We start from the raw sequence: 14,289 nt of genomic DNA, 5'->3' as shown, positions 1-14,289 counted from the left end.
AGGTACTAGAGAAGACCATCAGCCAGTTCCTAAGGAGATGGCTGGGGCTCCCTCTGTCCTTAAGCAGCATTGCTCTTTATGGCCATTCCACCAAGCTGCAGCTCCCTCTCAGGGGACTGTCGGAGGAATTGAAGGTCACCCGCTCCAGAGAGGTAATGATGTACAGGGACTCCGCAGATGTCAAGGTCGCCTCGGCAGGAATCGTTGTTAAGACCGTGAGGAAGTGGCAGGCACAAGAAGCCGTAAGCAGAGCAGAGGCATGGCTGAAGCACAAAACCTTGTTGGGTACTGTGGCAAGGGGGAGGGCAGGCCTCGGCAGCTTTCCAAAGCCATGTTGGGACCAGGCCCGTGGCAAGGAGAAGCGCCAATTGGTCCAAGAGGAGATCCGTGCAGAGGTGGAGGAAGAACGTTGCTGTCGGATGGTCAGCATGTCCAAACAAGGGGCGTTGACAAGGTGGGAGCATGCAGAACCTCGAAAACTCACCTGGGCAGAGCTCTGGAGAGTTGAACCTCTGCACACAAAATTCCTCATACAGTCTGTGTATGATGTCCTCCCATGCCCCGCCAACCTGCACATCTGGGGCCTAGCAGACACTCCGGAGTGCAAACTGTGCCAGAGGAGGGGCACCTTGGAGCACATCCTGAGCTGTTGCCCAAAGGCACTAGGGGAGGGGCGGTATCGCTGGCGCCACGGCCAAGTTTTAAAAGCCCTGGCGGATTCTATCTGCGCAGCGATACAAAACAGCAAGTCCCAGGCCGCCCCAAAGCAGTCAATCACCTTCATCAGAGCAGGACAGAAAGCAAGCCGCCAGCCCAACTTCTCAGGAGGGCTTCTGGCCACCGCTCGTGACTGGCAGCTCCATGTTGACCTGGGAAGGCAACTCAAGTTCCCGGCCAATATCGCTACCACATCACTCCGCCCAGACATGGTGTTAACATCGGAGTCAACCAAGCAAGTGGTGCTACTGGAGCTGACTGTCCCCTGGGAGGAGCGAATTGACGAAGCAAATGAGCAAAATAGGGCCAAATACGCTGAGCTCACTGTAGAGTGTCGGAGTAACGGCTGGAGAGCCCGCTGTGAACCAGTAGAAATTGGGTGCAGGGGTTTGGTTGGTCACTCACTACAGCGTGTGTTCAGAATCCTTGGCATTAGAGGACTGCAGTCGAGAAAAGCCACCAAGAACATCTTAGATGCCGCAGAAAAGGCCTCCCCGTGGCTGTGGATCCGTAGGGGGAATCCGTGGTGCGCTACTTGGACACAGGCCGGGGTCTGATCACCCCCGGCTGGGTCGCCCGGGCGAGTGTGTCTGATGATTAAAGACCCGAAACACCCTATGACCCCGGGTTTATCACTGATGACATGTCCAAGCATCACCGTGAGGTGTATTCAAGTTCTACACACATGTACATATATACACATGTACATAGATACATATATTTATACATGTACATACACATTATATATATATATATATATATATATATATATATATATATATTTACACACATATATGTATACATATATACATTTATACATACATACTTTGCAGAACATGCTCCTATGCTCATAAAACCAGCAATGTCACGACGTGATTAAAAGAAAAGAAAAAGGGAACTGGTATTTTTCAAATGGTGTATAGTACCGTTTTTGATTCATTAGTACCGCGGTACTTTACTAGTACCGGTACAACCCTATATATACTTATGAATACATTTTTAAACATAAAGAATCAATAATGTATCAGTGGAAAAAGTATCACGACATATTACAATAATGATGCATTTTCCAGACGTAATCGTGACCAGACTAATACGAGTTACTTCAGTGCAAAATGCCTGAAAAAATCATGATACATCTGTCTCACTCAGGAGCTGGATTTGAGTTCACAGAGGAGTTCTCCCTCATCTTCTTCTTCTTCCAATGATGACACTGCGCTACGCGACAATTTAGCTTGTCACAATGGGGAAAGACGCTGGAGTACTGAAGTTTTGTCACAGGCCGAAAAAGATCCACCAAATCAAACCAAATCAGGTTAGTTGCATTTACGATTTCTTCTAATATTGAGGTTGGAAACAGGCCTGACTCACAGCCCGTCTTGCTCGGTCAGAAACATTGCATATGAAACATGCACACAAAACTAAATCTAATGCAAAACAATTGATTTAAAAGCACCTCAGAAGACAACAAACAACAATACTCAAAAAGAGTAGAGAGTTTCAGACTAAACAGGATACACACATAAAAGCAATCTGGCTGTTTTTGTCCCGATTTTCCCTCTTCCGACCAAAGACTGCAAACAGTCAGTTATCTTATGCCTCAAATGATTGTCTTATAAGATTGTTTTGTGGTCTACGGTTTCTTAAGAGTGAATTTGGGTCTCTACAGGCCCTGCTGAATTTCATCTCAGGGAACAAGGAGGAGCAGAGAAGAGTTCAGTGGGAGCTTAAATATAAGATCAGGAGGTGTAAAAAGGATCATAAGAACAATGTGGAACAAAGGTTGGAGCAGAACAGTACCCGGTGGACTAGCCTGAAACATACTTGGTCATCAAGCTTCTGGTGACCAAGAGTGGGCCAACAAACTGAATCGTTTTTTCAACAGGTTTGGCTCTGTCCTCACTGCAAACCCCGTACATGCAACCCGTACTCCATTGCAGCTCCAGCAGTTCATCCCAGTACCTACCTTATACCAGCTCCATGTACAAGTTTCACACCTCCCTGACCAACCATTCTCTGTCACAGACGGACCCCTACAACTTACCAGCCCAGTTCAGCAGACACACATCCCCAGGCTGTTTTCATTAGGTGATCACAGCTCACTGGTGAGGTCTAGTACATATTTAACCTTAACCTAGGCCTGGAAAAAGTCCCCATCCTGTGCAAGACCTTCTGTGTGATTACAATCCTCCAAACATCTCATCCAAAGGAGCCAAACCACTACAGACCATTGTGATTGATTTACGGTAATCAGTTCCACCATCCATTCCGGTGAAGATCCAGGGATCAAACATTGAGATAGTGGAATCTTTTAAATATTTAGATGTTCACCTCATCTACCAATTGGACAGGGCGAACGACACAAACACCCTGTAAAATGTCTTCCACCTATTAAGGAGACTGAGGTCTTTTATTGTGTGCAGGTCTTTCCTGCGCACCTTTTATGAGATTGCGGTGCAGTGTTCCATGTCTCTGTATGCTAGGCTGGGTGCAGCTGTGTCAGGGACAGAAGACTTCATAGACTGATCAGGAGACCTGACTCTGTCCTACTGGACACAATCAAGAACTGATTGAAGGATATTAGCCAAACTGACATCCATAGTAGACAACCTTCTACGCCTTAAGTAGTTCCTTCAGAAAAGACTGTTATATCAGCCTTGTAAGAAGGAGCATTACCGCAGGTCATTTCTAAATGTGTGTGCTCGGTTTGCAATGTCAGTGTTATTATTGCTATATTTTAATTTATCCTCATTTATATGTATTACTTTTTTAATCTTTCATTAATGTCATTCACGTCTGTACTAAATCATGTTTACTTTTGTTTATTGTGTCTAAATTATATGGACATATGCACAATGTGGAATAAATAAAGTCATTCCTATCTTGTCCGAAAAGCAAATGACTGGCTAATTTCTCATCCAGTGCAATGTCATCCATATGCTGGAAGATCTCATTTCCTCATTTTATTACACACTTCAGTTGTTGCATGGCATAAAACATGTTAATACTGTCACTATTTTCACTCTGTACCTTTTTAAACTCATACCTGGTCCACGAGGATTCTGGGTAGTGTTTGTGTTGCTATTGTAATTGCTCAATATCAAGTAAGATCAATATCAATATTTACATATCAACAGAAGAAAGTCAGCCAAATTAATTTTTTTGGGAGTAAGCCTACCCAGATAAAAACCCATGCATGCACAGGGAGAACATGCAAACGGCATGTCCAAACGGCGGTTTGAATCTCGCTCTCCTGCGGCCAATATGTAACCACTACGCCACCGTGGTCCTTGCTTTAATATTTTAATGTTTATTTCTCCAATAAACAACCATCTTATCCAACAACTAAACAGGGTTTACACTAGTGGAGCGGAAAAGGAAAAGCCGACATGGAATGGAGAACATGAAGAGGGAAATCATTGCATGAAATTCTAGATCATAACAAACGTTTTTTTCTCAATCATGGCCAAGGACAATGAATTTCAATTGGTAGACTGTGATCTTTGGGCTCTCGACATACAGCTACAAAAGTAAAACACAACGAAAGAACCCCAAAACGAAGCAATAAACAAAACATGTTGTGCACAGACGATTGTACCATGCACAGACAAACAACAAAACAAAAACACAATTTTAACACCCAAATGGCTCCACGCCATTGTCTGCTTGGGCGGGTGTCACGTCCAAAGACGGGAACAGACCCAACAAAGCAACCAAGAGAGCCTACTCTTTTGTAAGCTGCCCACTCACTCTTCGGCAATGTCCAGTCTGCGTGGATACATGCTTGTTCAGCCAGGGTTCTGTAAAGCTCATCCATCCTAAGGCTCAATGCAAGCTCCACAGGCCAGTCTCTCTCTTCGCGTCTACTCCGGTCTCTCCACGCAGACTCTGGTGTGGCAGAGAGCCAGCAGCTCGTCTGCTGTGGAGACATGGCCATGGCTCCCCAAAGCAGATCCAAAAGTTTTCAAAAAAGCCCCCAAAAGGCCACAAATGTGCCAACCCTTGTTGCACAGACCCGAAAACACAAGCGCAAACACAAGAGCACAGAGCTCCTGCAAGAAGCAGTCACTACAGAGGCGCCATCTGGAAATACTACCACTACTACTACTATGGCCGTTCCTGTCGCATGTGACCAACTGCTTCCCATTTTAAGCGTCTCTCTTCCAAGAATGACTTGTTTGCGTCTTGAGATACATTTGTTAATTGCTGCCAGTTCCAATCTCAGTTGACAATGTTCATGGAGAAATATTTCATGTCCCTCTTGATTACATCTTTAATAAATAGGCGGGGACTACCTTGTTTGCACGGAGCATTGGCTAGTTCGCCATACAATAAGAATTTGGGGCGGCGAGCGTCATCCATACGATGAATGTGTCCGGCCCATCTGAGATGGCATTGGCGAAGAGTTGTGTACAGGTCACTGGAGCCTGTTTTCTTTAGTCTGAGTGAGTTGGTTACATGGTCCTTCCAACAAATGACCAGTATGGAACGAAGGCAGAGGAAGTGAAATGCATTGAGGCGATGTTTGTTCCTGCAGTATGTTGTACATGACTCAGATGCGTATAGTAAGGTGCTAAGTACACATGTGTGGTATACACGTACTTTGAGGAGCAAGGAAAGATTATTGTTGTTCCAGACACGCTTTTTCAATTTGCTAAAAATTGATGATGCCCTTCCAATGCGCATGTCAAGTTCTGCATCAAGGTTCTTGGTGTTGGAGACTGTGGATCCCAGGTAGGTGAATTTGTCCACCACAGATAGTGGTGTGTTGGAGATGGAAATAGCAGGGTTCAGGGTTGCAGTTTGGGCAAGGACAACTGTCTTTTTTAAGTTAATCTGCAGGCCGATCTCTTTGCATGCCGAGTCAAAAGATGTGCAGAGAGGGTGGGTGGCAAAGCCAGCATCATCAGCATAAAGCAGTTCACGTACCATGACATGACTTTCTTTGGTCTTAGCCCGCAGTCTGGATAGATTGAAAAGTTTTCCTGAGCTGCAGGTATGTAAGAGGATACCAGAGTCTTCGGGGAAAGTGCGACGTAGTAGGGCAGCGAAAAATATTTCAAAGAGTGTAGGTTGCAAGAACACAACCCTGCTTCAACCCACATCTCATCTGGGATTCATCAGAGCGAGTGCCTTGAAATTGTACCGTTGCTTTCATGCCATCATGAAATTCAGTAATCATCTTCGGTAGTTTAGTCTTTGCAGAACAAAGAAGAATCCAGATTGGCTGACGTAGTCAAAGGCCTTAGTCAAATCCACAAACACCAGAAAAGGTTTTTGTTCTTAAATGCACTTTCCCTGTAATTGTCGAACACAGAACACCATGTCTACTGGGGAACAACCGGTTCGAAACCCACACTGGCTTTCAGGAAGGATACGGTCTGCAAGGACTTGTAGTCGTGGTAGGAGAGTTCGAGCAAATATCTTTCCCGCAACACTGAGCAGAGAAATTCCTCTGTAGTTAAAGTTAAAAAGTACTAATGATTGTCACATGCACACTAGGTGTGGCGAAATTATTCTCTGCATTTGACCCATCACCCTTGATCACCCCCTGGGAGGTGAGGGAAGCAGTGAGCAGCAGCGGTGGCCACGCCCGGGAATCATTGTTACAGTCTGCACGGTCCCCTTTGTTTTTATAGATGGTGATGATGTTAGCATCTCGAAAGACATATGGGAGATATCCATTGTTCCAGCAAGACACAAACAGATGGTGTAAAACAGACGAGTGCATCCCCACCTGCCTTAAAAACCACCTCAGAATAGAGGCGGTCAGCAGTTTTTATGGGCGTTTATGGCAGATTTGAAGTCCTCAATAGTAATGTCAGCATCCAGGTCAGTCAGAGGTGGGAGCTCAGGGACAGCAGCAGTTATTGCCCGTGTGTTGGTTGTGGCAGGCTGGCCATAGAGAATGCTATAATACTCAACCCAACGTGTCAGATGAGATTCCAGATCAGTCAGGAATCCACCAGCTAGGGAATGTAGGGGAGTGGACTTTTGGGGGACTTGGCCTAAAGCGTCTTTCAGGCCTATGAAGACACCTCTGATGTTGCCACTAGATGCACATGACACAATACGGTTAAAAAAGTGTGTTCCAGTATTCTTGCACGGCAGTAAAAGGGGCCTTTTGGACATTGCGACATGCCTGCTTCCATTCTGCACAGTCTGGCTGAGCGCTTTGAGGCAATTGCTGGTAGTAGCAGGCTGGCATGAGCCTTGAACCAGTCTGGCTGTGACCTAGATAGCTTTCCAAAGCTGGGGAATGCCGCTTTTGTGGTGATAGAGTGGAAGTGCTGCCAGGCAGAAGTGATGTCGGCAGGTGAGAGGGATGGGTCAGTGTTATCTGCATGCAGTGATGAGGCGGCATAGCTAGACACAAGTACTTCTTGGAACGCATGCTGCAGTGCAGGACCATAGGTAGCAGAAACATACAGGTGAGGATCGGGGTTGGGCCTGGTGTGATGAAGCTTTATTGGAGTCAACCTTAGTTTGCAGCGTACAAGGGCGTGATCAATATCACAGTCTGCTGAATGCAGTGTTTGGCAATGTGTTACATCTTTTAAGTGCTCACGCTTCACCAGCACATGGCCAAGTTGGTGCCAGTGTTTAGAATGAGGGTGACACCTGGTGACTTTGGAGGAGTTTGAGCCCTGAAAGAAGGAAGAGGGGATACAGAGTTGGTGTTTTCTGCAGAGTTCCCGCAGAAGTTGTCCATCGTCATTCATGTTGCCATTACCATGGTCTCCCAGGATGTCAAGCCATGCGCTAGAGTTCACACCCACTCTGGCATTGAAGTCCCCAAGAATCAGCAGGCGTTTGGTTGAGGGGGTCTTTTGAATAATGGAGCAGTTGATTGTAGAAAGTCTCTTTTGAATCCAGGTCAGAGGTCAATGTAGTGGCATAAGAGGCTAGGATTGTGACTGGGCCACAGTTTGTGTGAAGGCGCAGGAAGGAGAGGCGTGGGGAGATAAGCACAGGTTTTTCCACTGAGAACAAGAGCTTGTTGAAAAGCCATGCCAAACGCCATGTATTGGTCTGTCGCAATCTGGGAAACCATTCCAGAATAAGGTGTAGTTTTTTTCTTGGACAGAGCCAACACCGGTAAGCCAGGTTTCACTAAGAGCAGCGACGAAGATGTTGGCGATGTGCTCTTCTGCTCACTAGGCGGCTGAGACAGGCCAATTCAGGTGCTGTGACAGCAGACACGCCCTGAACTCAGCCTACAAGCCCCTGCTGCCAGGCTAGCTAGGTGGACTGGGTTTCGTCTGGTCTCTTGCCTTTGACCTGTCTGGCTTGTTTAGAACTACCGGGGGTACAAGCCCCATGCCAGCATAGCTCTCATGGTCATTGAGACACACAAGCTGTTCCACCACACCAAGGCACCAGTCCATAGAACAGCTTGAAATACAGTATACCAGTGATGTATTGAAAAATATATCCAGTACCAAAAATGTGTGATTTACTACTTGGTGGTCTGTCCTATATGTTGGCTTACAGATGCTGCCATTTTAAAGGCCAAAGATTTCAACAGTCATAATGGCCTCCTTAAAACCAGCTCTGTAGTCGGAAGCAAAGTCATACAGACAAGGTAAGGATATAATTTTTGCGTTTTTTGACTCTTGAATATCACAAATCTAATGATATGACTTCAATTTCACTCAACAATGCCGTATTGAAGCGACAGAGATTGAGAACAAATGAATAAATCAGTGGAAAAAAATCAGGTTTATCGAACTAGATGGGCTAATAATCTATTATGTATTATATAGTCCTTACTCACAAGAGTCTCAAAGGGCTTTACAAACTAAAATCGACATCCCCTGATCTCGACCCACATCCGGGCAAGGAATACCTCAAACAATCCCAGATGGGGGAAAAAGAAGGAACTTGAAGGGATTATTGAGTGGGTACAGTAATTTATTTGTCATATTAATATTGATCAATTAATTAATTGTTAAAGTAATAGATGAGTCATGTGGAGGAGTCTTCTTCTCTGCATAAGTCAATTGAAAATATGTATAAAATGAATACAGCTAGTCTTTCATTAAAATGAACAAAACAAAGATCTGCTTTACGACTTTTCCGTCGCAAAGAAAGATAAACCCCAGTTTGTGAGGTTCTCGCACTGGCGCAGCACCAAGAGGACATCGAACTTGACTAAATGGAGGAAATAAAATTGGTAACAAAGTTTTCGTATTGTGAACCAGCGGAATGATACCTTTGCAAAAGAAGTGCAACACCTGGCCTGCGCTGTGTCTAATTTCCAGCGGGCCGACTGATTGCATTGCGAGCTTCCTGTCTGACAGTGACGCGCCCCGATGAGCGCTGATCACGTCCTTAATGTAGAAACATCCTCCCAACACTAGTCCAAAAATATTGTTGTGTGCAGACCAATTGATTTTATCATATTACAATAAGAGATGTAGGAGGCCAAAATATGCAGCTGATTGATGATGTGACGTCAGACCAGGAAGCAGTGACCACAAAGAGCTATCACACTCTGGTGAAAGCCAAAATTGTAAGCAGATATCAATTATTTCTTACTCTATAAAACTATTTGTCTGCACAAAAGTATTTTACTAGTATTCAAAGAAGACATGATGAACACATACAATGTATCCTTCCAACACACCGGTATGGGGGTGGCCTCAGCAGGTGTTAACTCCTTGGGAGGGGGAGGGAAGTTTAATATGAGTCGAATCAGCCACTGCTGAATCAAATAGAATATTTGAAGATAGCCTTATTAATTTGTGTTCTTTGTGGTAGCTAAGGTATCAATTAATTATTTCAATATTGATTAAATACAAATGAATGTTTAAACTTTCTTGTAATGTTCTTTGTTGATGTATTTTTATTCTGAACATTTGTTAATCATTGCCCCCTCTCCTCCTCCAATGCACATTACTTGAGGAAACTTTTCAGTTCAAACTTGTTTTCTGCTTTTAGTGAGGAAGCCAAGTCTGGTCCCCAAGTCTGGTCCAGCAAATGATGGCTGTAATGACAACAAAGAGGAAAACAACAACTCTTACGATTTCCCAACGATAGACAAGTTAATTGAAAGACAAGGCGTTTTCATCCCATACCATGAAGCCACCATGTACCATGCTGCAGCCGTCAAAACCAAATCTATTCCGGGATTCGACATCCTGGCTTTCCCTGATTTTTGGGGTCATGTCCCGAAACCAGCAAATGAACCCATGACCACACGCAAGCCGGGCGTTCAAAGGTACCCTTTTACACATCACATAAGATGAGTCAGATGAAATGATTGAATGCAAACCAAACACAAACTGTCTCGTTTTCTTTTATAAAACTCAAAATGAATCAGAGACACCTTCAAAAACTGGGCTTGTGCACACACAGGACTGTGCTGTTAGTACAGCATACATTATCTACGGTTGGCCTGATATTAATATTTTAAAATGTATTTTGATACTTTTCAGAAGAGGACCACAAAAAAATGTCATTTTTAACTTAATTTTACCTGAAAATCTTAAAATACATTAAACATGTTTCTCATTGCACTCAAATAACTGTTTTAGAAGTTTAAAAGGGGAGCTGCATTTTTGGGGGGAATTTTGCCTCGGGTCACAATCATTGAAATACGTGACAACAAATATGTGTTTTTTTAATGCATTTTAACTTGTAAATAAACGTAAATAAAAGTTAGCTTGCAACGGAGCCAGTGGGAGGTCCTCTATTCCACCCATAAAACCCAATAAATAATCTTTCAAAAACCGCCAACAATACTCCATTTACATTTTGTGACCTGAATATTAAGAAAGTATTAGTAATATTGTTATTATAAGCGCTAACGTACACAAACTATTTACAGTGGCACCGTGATCATTAGCTTGTGAGTCTATGTTGACAATATGGACTGCTTGTGGAAGTTTATTGGATATCATAACTCCTGCATCTCACCTTGATTGAATAACCACAACACCAGGGGGAGCTCCACTAACCACGTTAAACCCAGATTCCGAACTAACAAAGGTCTTAACTAGAGATGCGCGGTTTGCGGACACAACCGCGGAGTCCGCGGATTATCCGCGGATCGGGCGGATGAAATTAAAAACAATAAGATTTTATCCGCTCGCGGGTCGGGTCGGGCGGATTAATTAGATATTTTTTTTATTCTTTTATTTTTTTTGCGGGTGGCAGTTAAACCAATTGGTAAATATATATACATAGTTAAATGTTACCCACATACGAAAAACGAGCAGGCACCTGCAGCATATGCCACAACAGAAGAAAAAAAAAGAAAAGAGATGGACACTTTTACGGAGCGGAGAAGGGACGCCTCGCCGGGGTCCAGGACCGAGGCCCCTTCCCCCGAGAGGGCCCCACCGGGAGCCGTAGCTGAGGCGATCCGCGAGAAGGGCCCGACGCACGTCCAGGGTCACTACCGCGCCCACCGCACCGACACCCCGCCTCGTCCGCTTTCGCAGTGCGCTCACGAAAGGGGTGGGGCTCACCCTGGTTGATATAGAGAGCAGGACGGTGGCCATGGAATTTCATTTAAGGTTTGTGATAAACCATCAAACTCATTCGTTAAAAGGACTCTATAGTAATATAAAGCAAATTTTTCTGGACATTATCATGCAAGAAAAGTTTATTTTTGGGATCGCGATCACCGCGTAATGATTTTTAAAGGTTGCATTACATTATTAACTGTCCCATGTGATCAGCCAGTGCGATTGGAAGTCCATGCTCAATTATTGCCTCCGTAAATAAAACTTCGGCATTTATCACATCCAAAGAATCTGTTTGGGCGACGAAAAACGTTGAAAGTTTTCCACTTGTATCGCTAGCAACAGCATTAGACTTGTGTTTTTTTTTGTCCCAACGTGGTCTTTTACATGGCTAATTCCTCCGTGTCCGATCGAAAAATCTTGTCTGCACAAGGTGCAATTCGCGTAGTTTCACCCTTTTTTTTTTTTTTTTAATTAATATTAGATATATAACAACGGGCGGATGGCGGGCGGATGCAGTTCTGATCAAACGTTACATCGTGTGGATGGCGGATGGTTGACGACTTTCTGACGCGGTTTGCGGATGAAATAAATTGCCTATCCGCGCATCTCTAGTCTTAACTCATTCTCATTTTATGCCACATCAATGTGGAATGCGCTCCCAACAGGTATAAAAGAAAGGGCATCTCTATCCTCCTCAAAACCCACAATATAAGTTCACCTCCAGGCAGCTACAACCCTAAACTAACACCCTCCCCGGATTGTTAATAATCAAATGTAACAATCAAATGCAGAGCCTCTCTCTCCTCTCTCTTCTTCTTTCTCTTTTCTTTCTCTTCTCTTTCTCTTTCTCTTCTCTTTCTTCTTTCCTCCTTTCTCTTCTCTCTTTCTCTTTCTCTTTCTCTTTCTCTCTCTCCTTCTCTTCTCTCTCTCTCTCTCCTCTCTCTCTCTTCTCTCTCTCTCTCTCTCTCTCTCTCTCTCTCTCTCTCTCTTCTCTCTCTCTCTCTCTCTCTCGCTCTCTCTCTCTCTCTCTCTCTTCTCTTCTCTCTCTCTTCTCCTCTCTCTCTCTCTTCTCTCTCTCTCTCTCTCTCTCTCTCTCTCTCTCTCTCTCTCTCTCTCTCTCTCTTCTCTCTTCCTCTCTCTCTCTCTCTCTCTCTCTCTCTCTCTCTCTCTCTCTCTCTCTCTCTCTCTCTCTCTCTCTCTCTCCGTATCCTATCAAGTCAGACCTACACTGTTCCAATATCCATTTCTCTGTTCTCAATTGTTGTAAATAATGTAAATAATTCAATGTGATGATCTTGTGTGATGACTGTATTATGATGATAGTATATATCTGTATCATGAATCAATTTAAGTGGACCCCGACTTAAACAAGTGTGAAAAACTTATTGGGGTAATTACCATTTAGTGGTCAATTGTACGGAATATGTACTTCACTGTGCAACCTACTAATAAAAGTCTCAATCAATCAATCAAAGGATGGGGATGTAATCCGACAATTTGGTAGGAACATATTATAGAAATGAATCATGCCCAAAAACCCCTGCAGCGCTTTAGCCATGGCAAAAATGGGGAAATTTTCCACATCTTGCACTTTGAAAGGCAGAGGAAACATGCCTTGTGACAAAATGCTGTGAGCGAAGAAATTGATCACCAGCAGCCCAAACTGACATTCAGCAGAGTTGAAAATCAGGCCATGCTCGTCAAAACCAACAAAATTAAATTGATTACTTTGTGATGTCTTTTGTATTTGTGGTCATGTTGTTTTTTTGTCTGAGAGTAACGATCAAACCACGTCTAATACATGTAGTCCTAAATTTGACCAAGAGAGGGCGACAACAGTAATAGTGATAAGTCACATACTGTACAATGTTTGGTGTGTGAATGTTGTGTAATTTCTCTATGTGTAAACATTTGTAGTTTTATTGTGTGAATATATTAAACCTTCTCTTTTTTTTTATGTAAAATACACTATGGACATTATACTTTTGTTATGTGTGTTTTATGTTTATATTTTCAATCTTACAAACCTAAATGAAGAAAGAAGTGTAAAGAAATAAAAGTAAGGAAGGAAAATAATTCAAAAGAAGGAATATCAATTCTAAAAAAAAAAAAAGTAGCTTCTTTTTCTTCATACTGTTAACTAGCTCCACACGCTGGAAACGAGTAGTGAGGGCAAAATAATGCATTTATTGACAGTGCAGTGTGAAAACTGATTTGTTTACTTTGCAATTAAGTAAGCACTGTCTCACCTGCCGAGGCACTTTCTGATGAAACATCCACATTTAAATGTCCGGCCCCTGAGCCTTTGGGCTCCTGAAACTACGGCCTTCTTCTTTATGTAGTTGAATAGCCCTGATTTAGACCAAAAAACACTCACAATATACAAAAAATTAACAAAGGTACTTTACATATTTTGGATGAATATGTTTTTTTTCCAGGAAGTGTTTGGTGACAGATTCCAATACCCTGGACTCGCTCCACTCGACACATGTTTGTTTTGATCACAGGGAGACAACACTTTGTCAGGGACTCTTTTCAACATTCAGCTACATTTATTTGCATCAACGCAAATACATATACTTACAGAGGCTCTCTGGGTTGTTGGGACAAATTCACAAGCTGTTGTCAGCTTCTGATGACCCTAACTGTTTCTTTATTAATGACTTTGTCTGAGTATAGACTTAGACAAACAAACTTTAATGATCCACAAGGGAGTATAGAGCTCACCAGTGATTTGATCAAATAGATCCACACCTTGAAGGCAGTCTAAATCGTACCACAATCTTAAGACACAAAATCTATTAAAGTGTCAGCCCAAAATCCTTACATTTTTCTAAATGCTGTTCCTGGTGAGGAAACGTTTAGACATTCAATTCCCCGGCATACGACCAGCTTTCTGAAGGGTTGCAATGTCAAAATGTTTTTCAAAGAGGTTTGTAAATCCTAAATTCATTGTAATGCCATACAATACTTGTTTTGTCAGGCAGAAAGTGATTGAAGATATCCAACGTTTCATGAATACAGATGACATCATCAACCGAGTTGTCTTTGACATGGAGGATGACAGGTGGGTAGACAGTACACACTAACCCACAAA

General features: G+C 43.3%; 1 protein-coding gene across 1 annotated transcript in view; it reads left to right on the top strand.

The window, feature by feature from the left end:
* Positions 1-14,289, top strand: part of agbl1 (AGBL carboxypeptidase 1) — a 115,676-nt gene that overhangs the window by 50,745 nt on the left and 50,642 nt on the right. Inside the window, exons 11-14 of the mRNA XM_072913866.1 lie at positions 1,870-2,032; positions 8,212-8,302; positions 9,665-9,940; positions 14,176-14,259. Coding sequence (XP_072769967.1) covers positions 1,870-2,032; positions 8,212-8,302; positions 9,665-9,940; positions 14,176-14,259 — 614 coding nt within the window. The remainder of the gene's footprint in view (positions 1-1,869; positions 2,033-8,211; positions 8,303-9,664; positions 9,941-14,175; positions 14,260-14,289) is intronic.

This window comes from Nerophis lumbriciformis, linkage group LG09 (genome assembly GCF_033978685.3).
Source record: "Nerophis lumbriciformis linkage group LG09, RoL_Nlum_v2.1, whole genome shotgun sequence".
NCBI classification, from domain to species: Eukaryota; Metazoa; Chordata; class Actinopteri; order Syngnathiformes; family Syngnathidae; genus Nerophis; species Nerophis lumbriciformis.
Note: the sequence above shows the minus strand (reverse complement) of the source record. Positions and strands in the feature narration are given on the sequence as shown.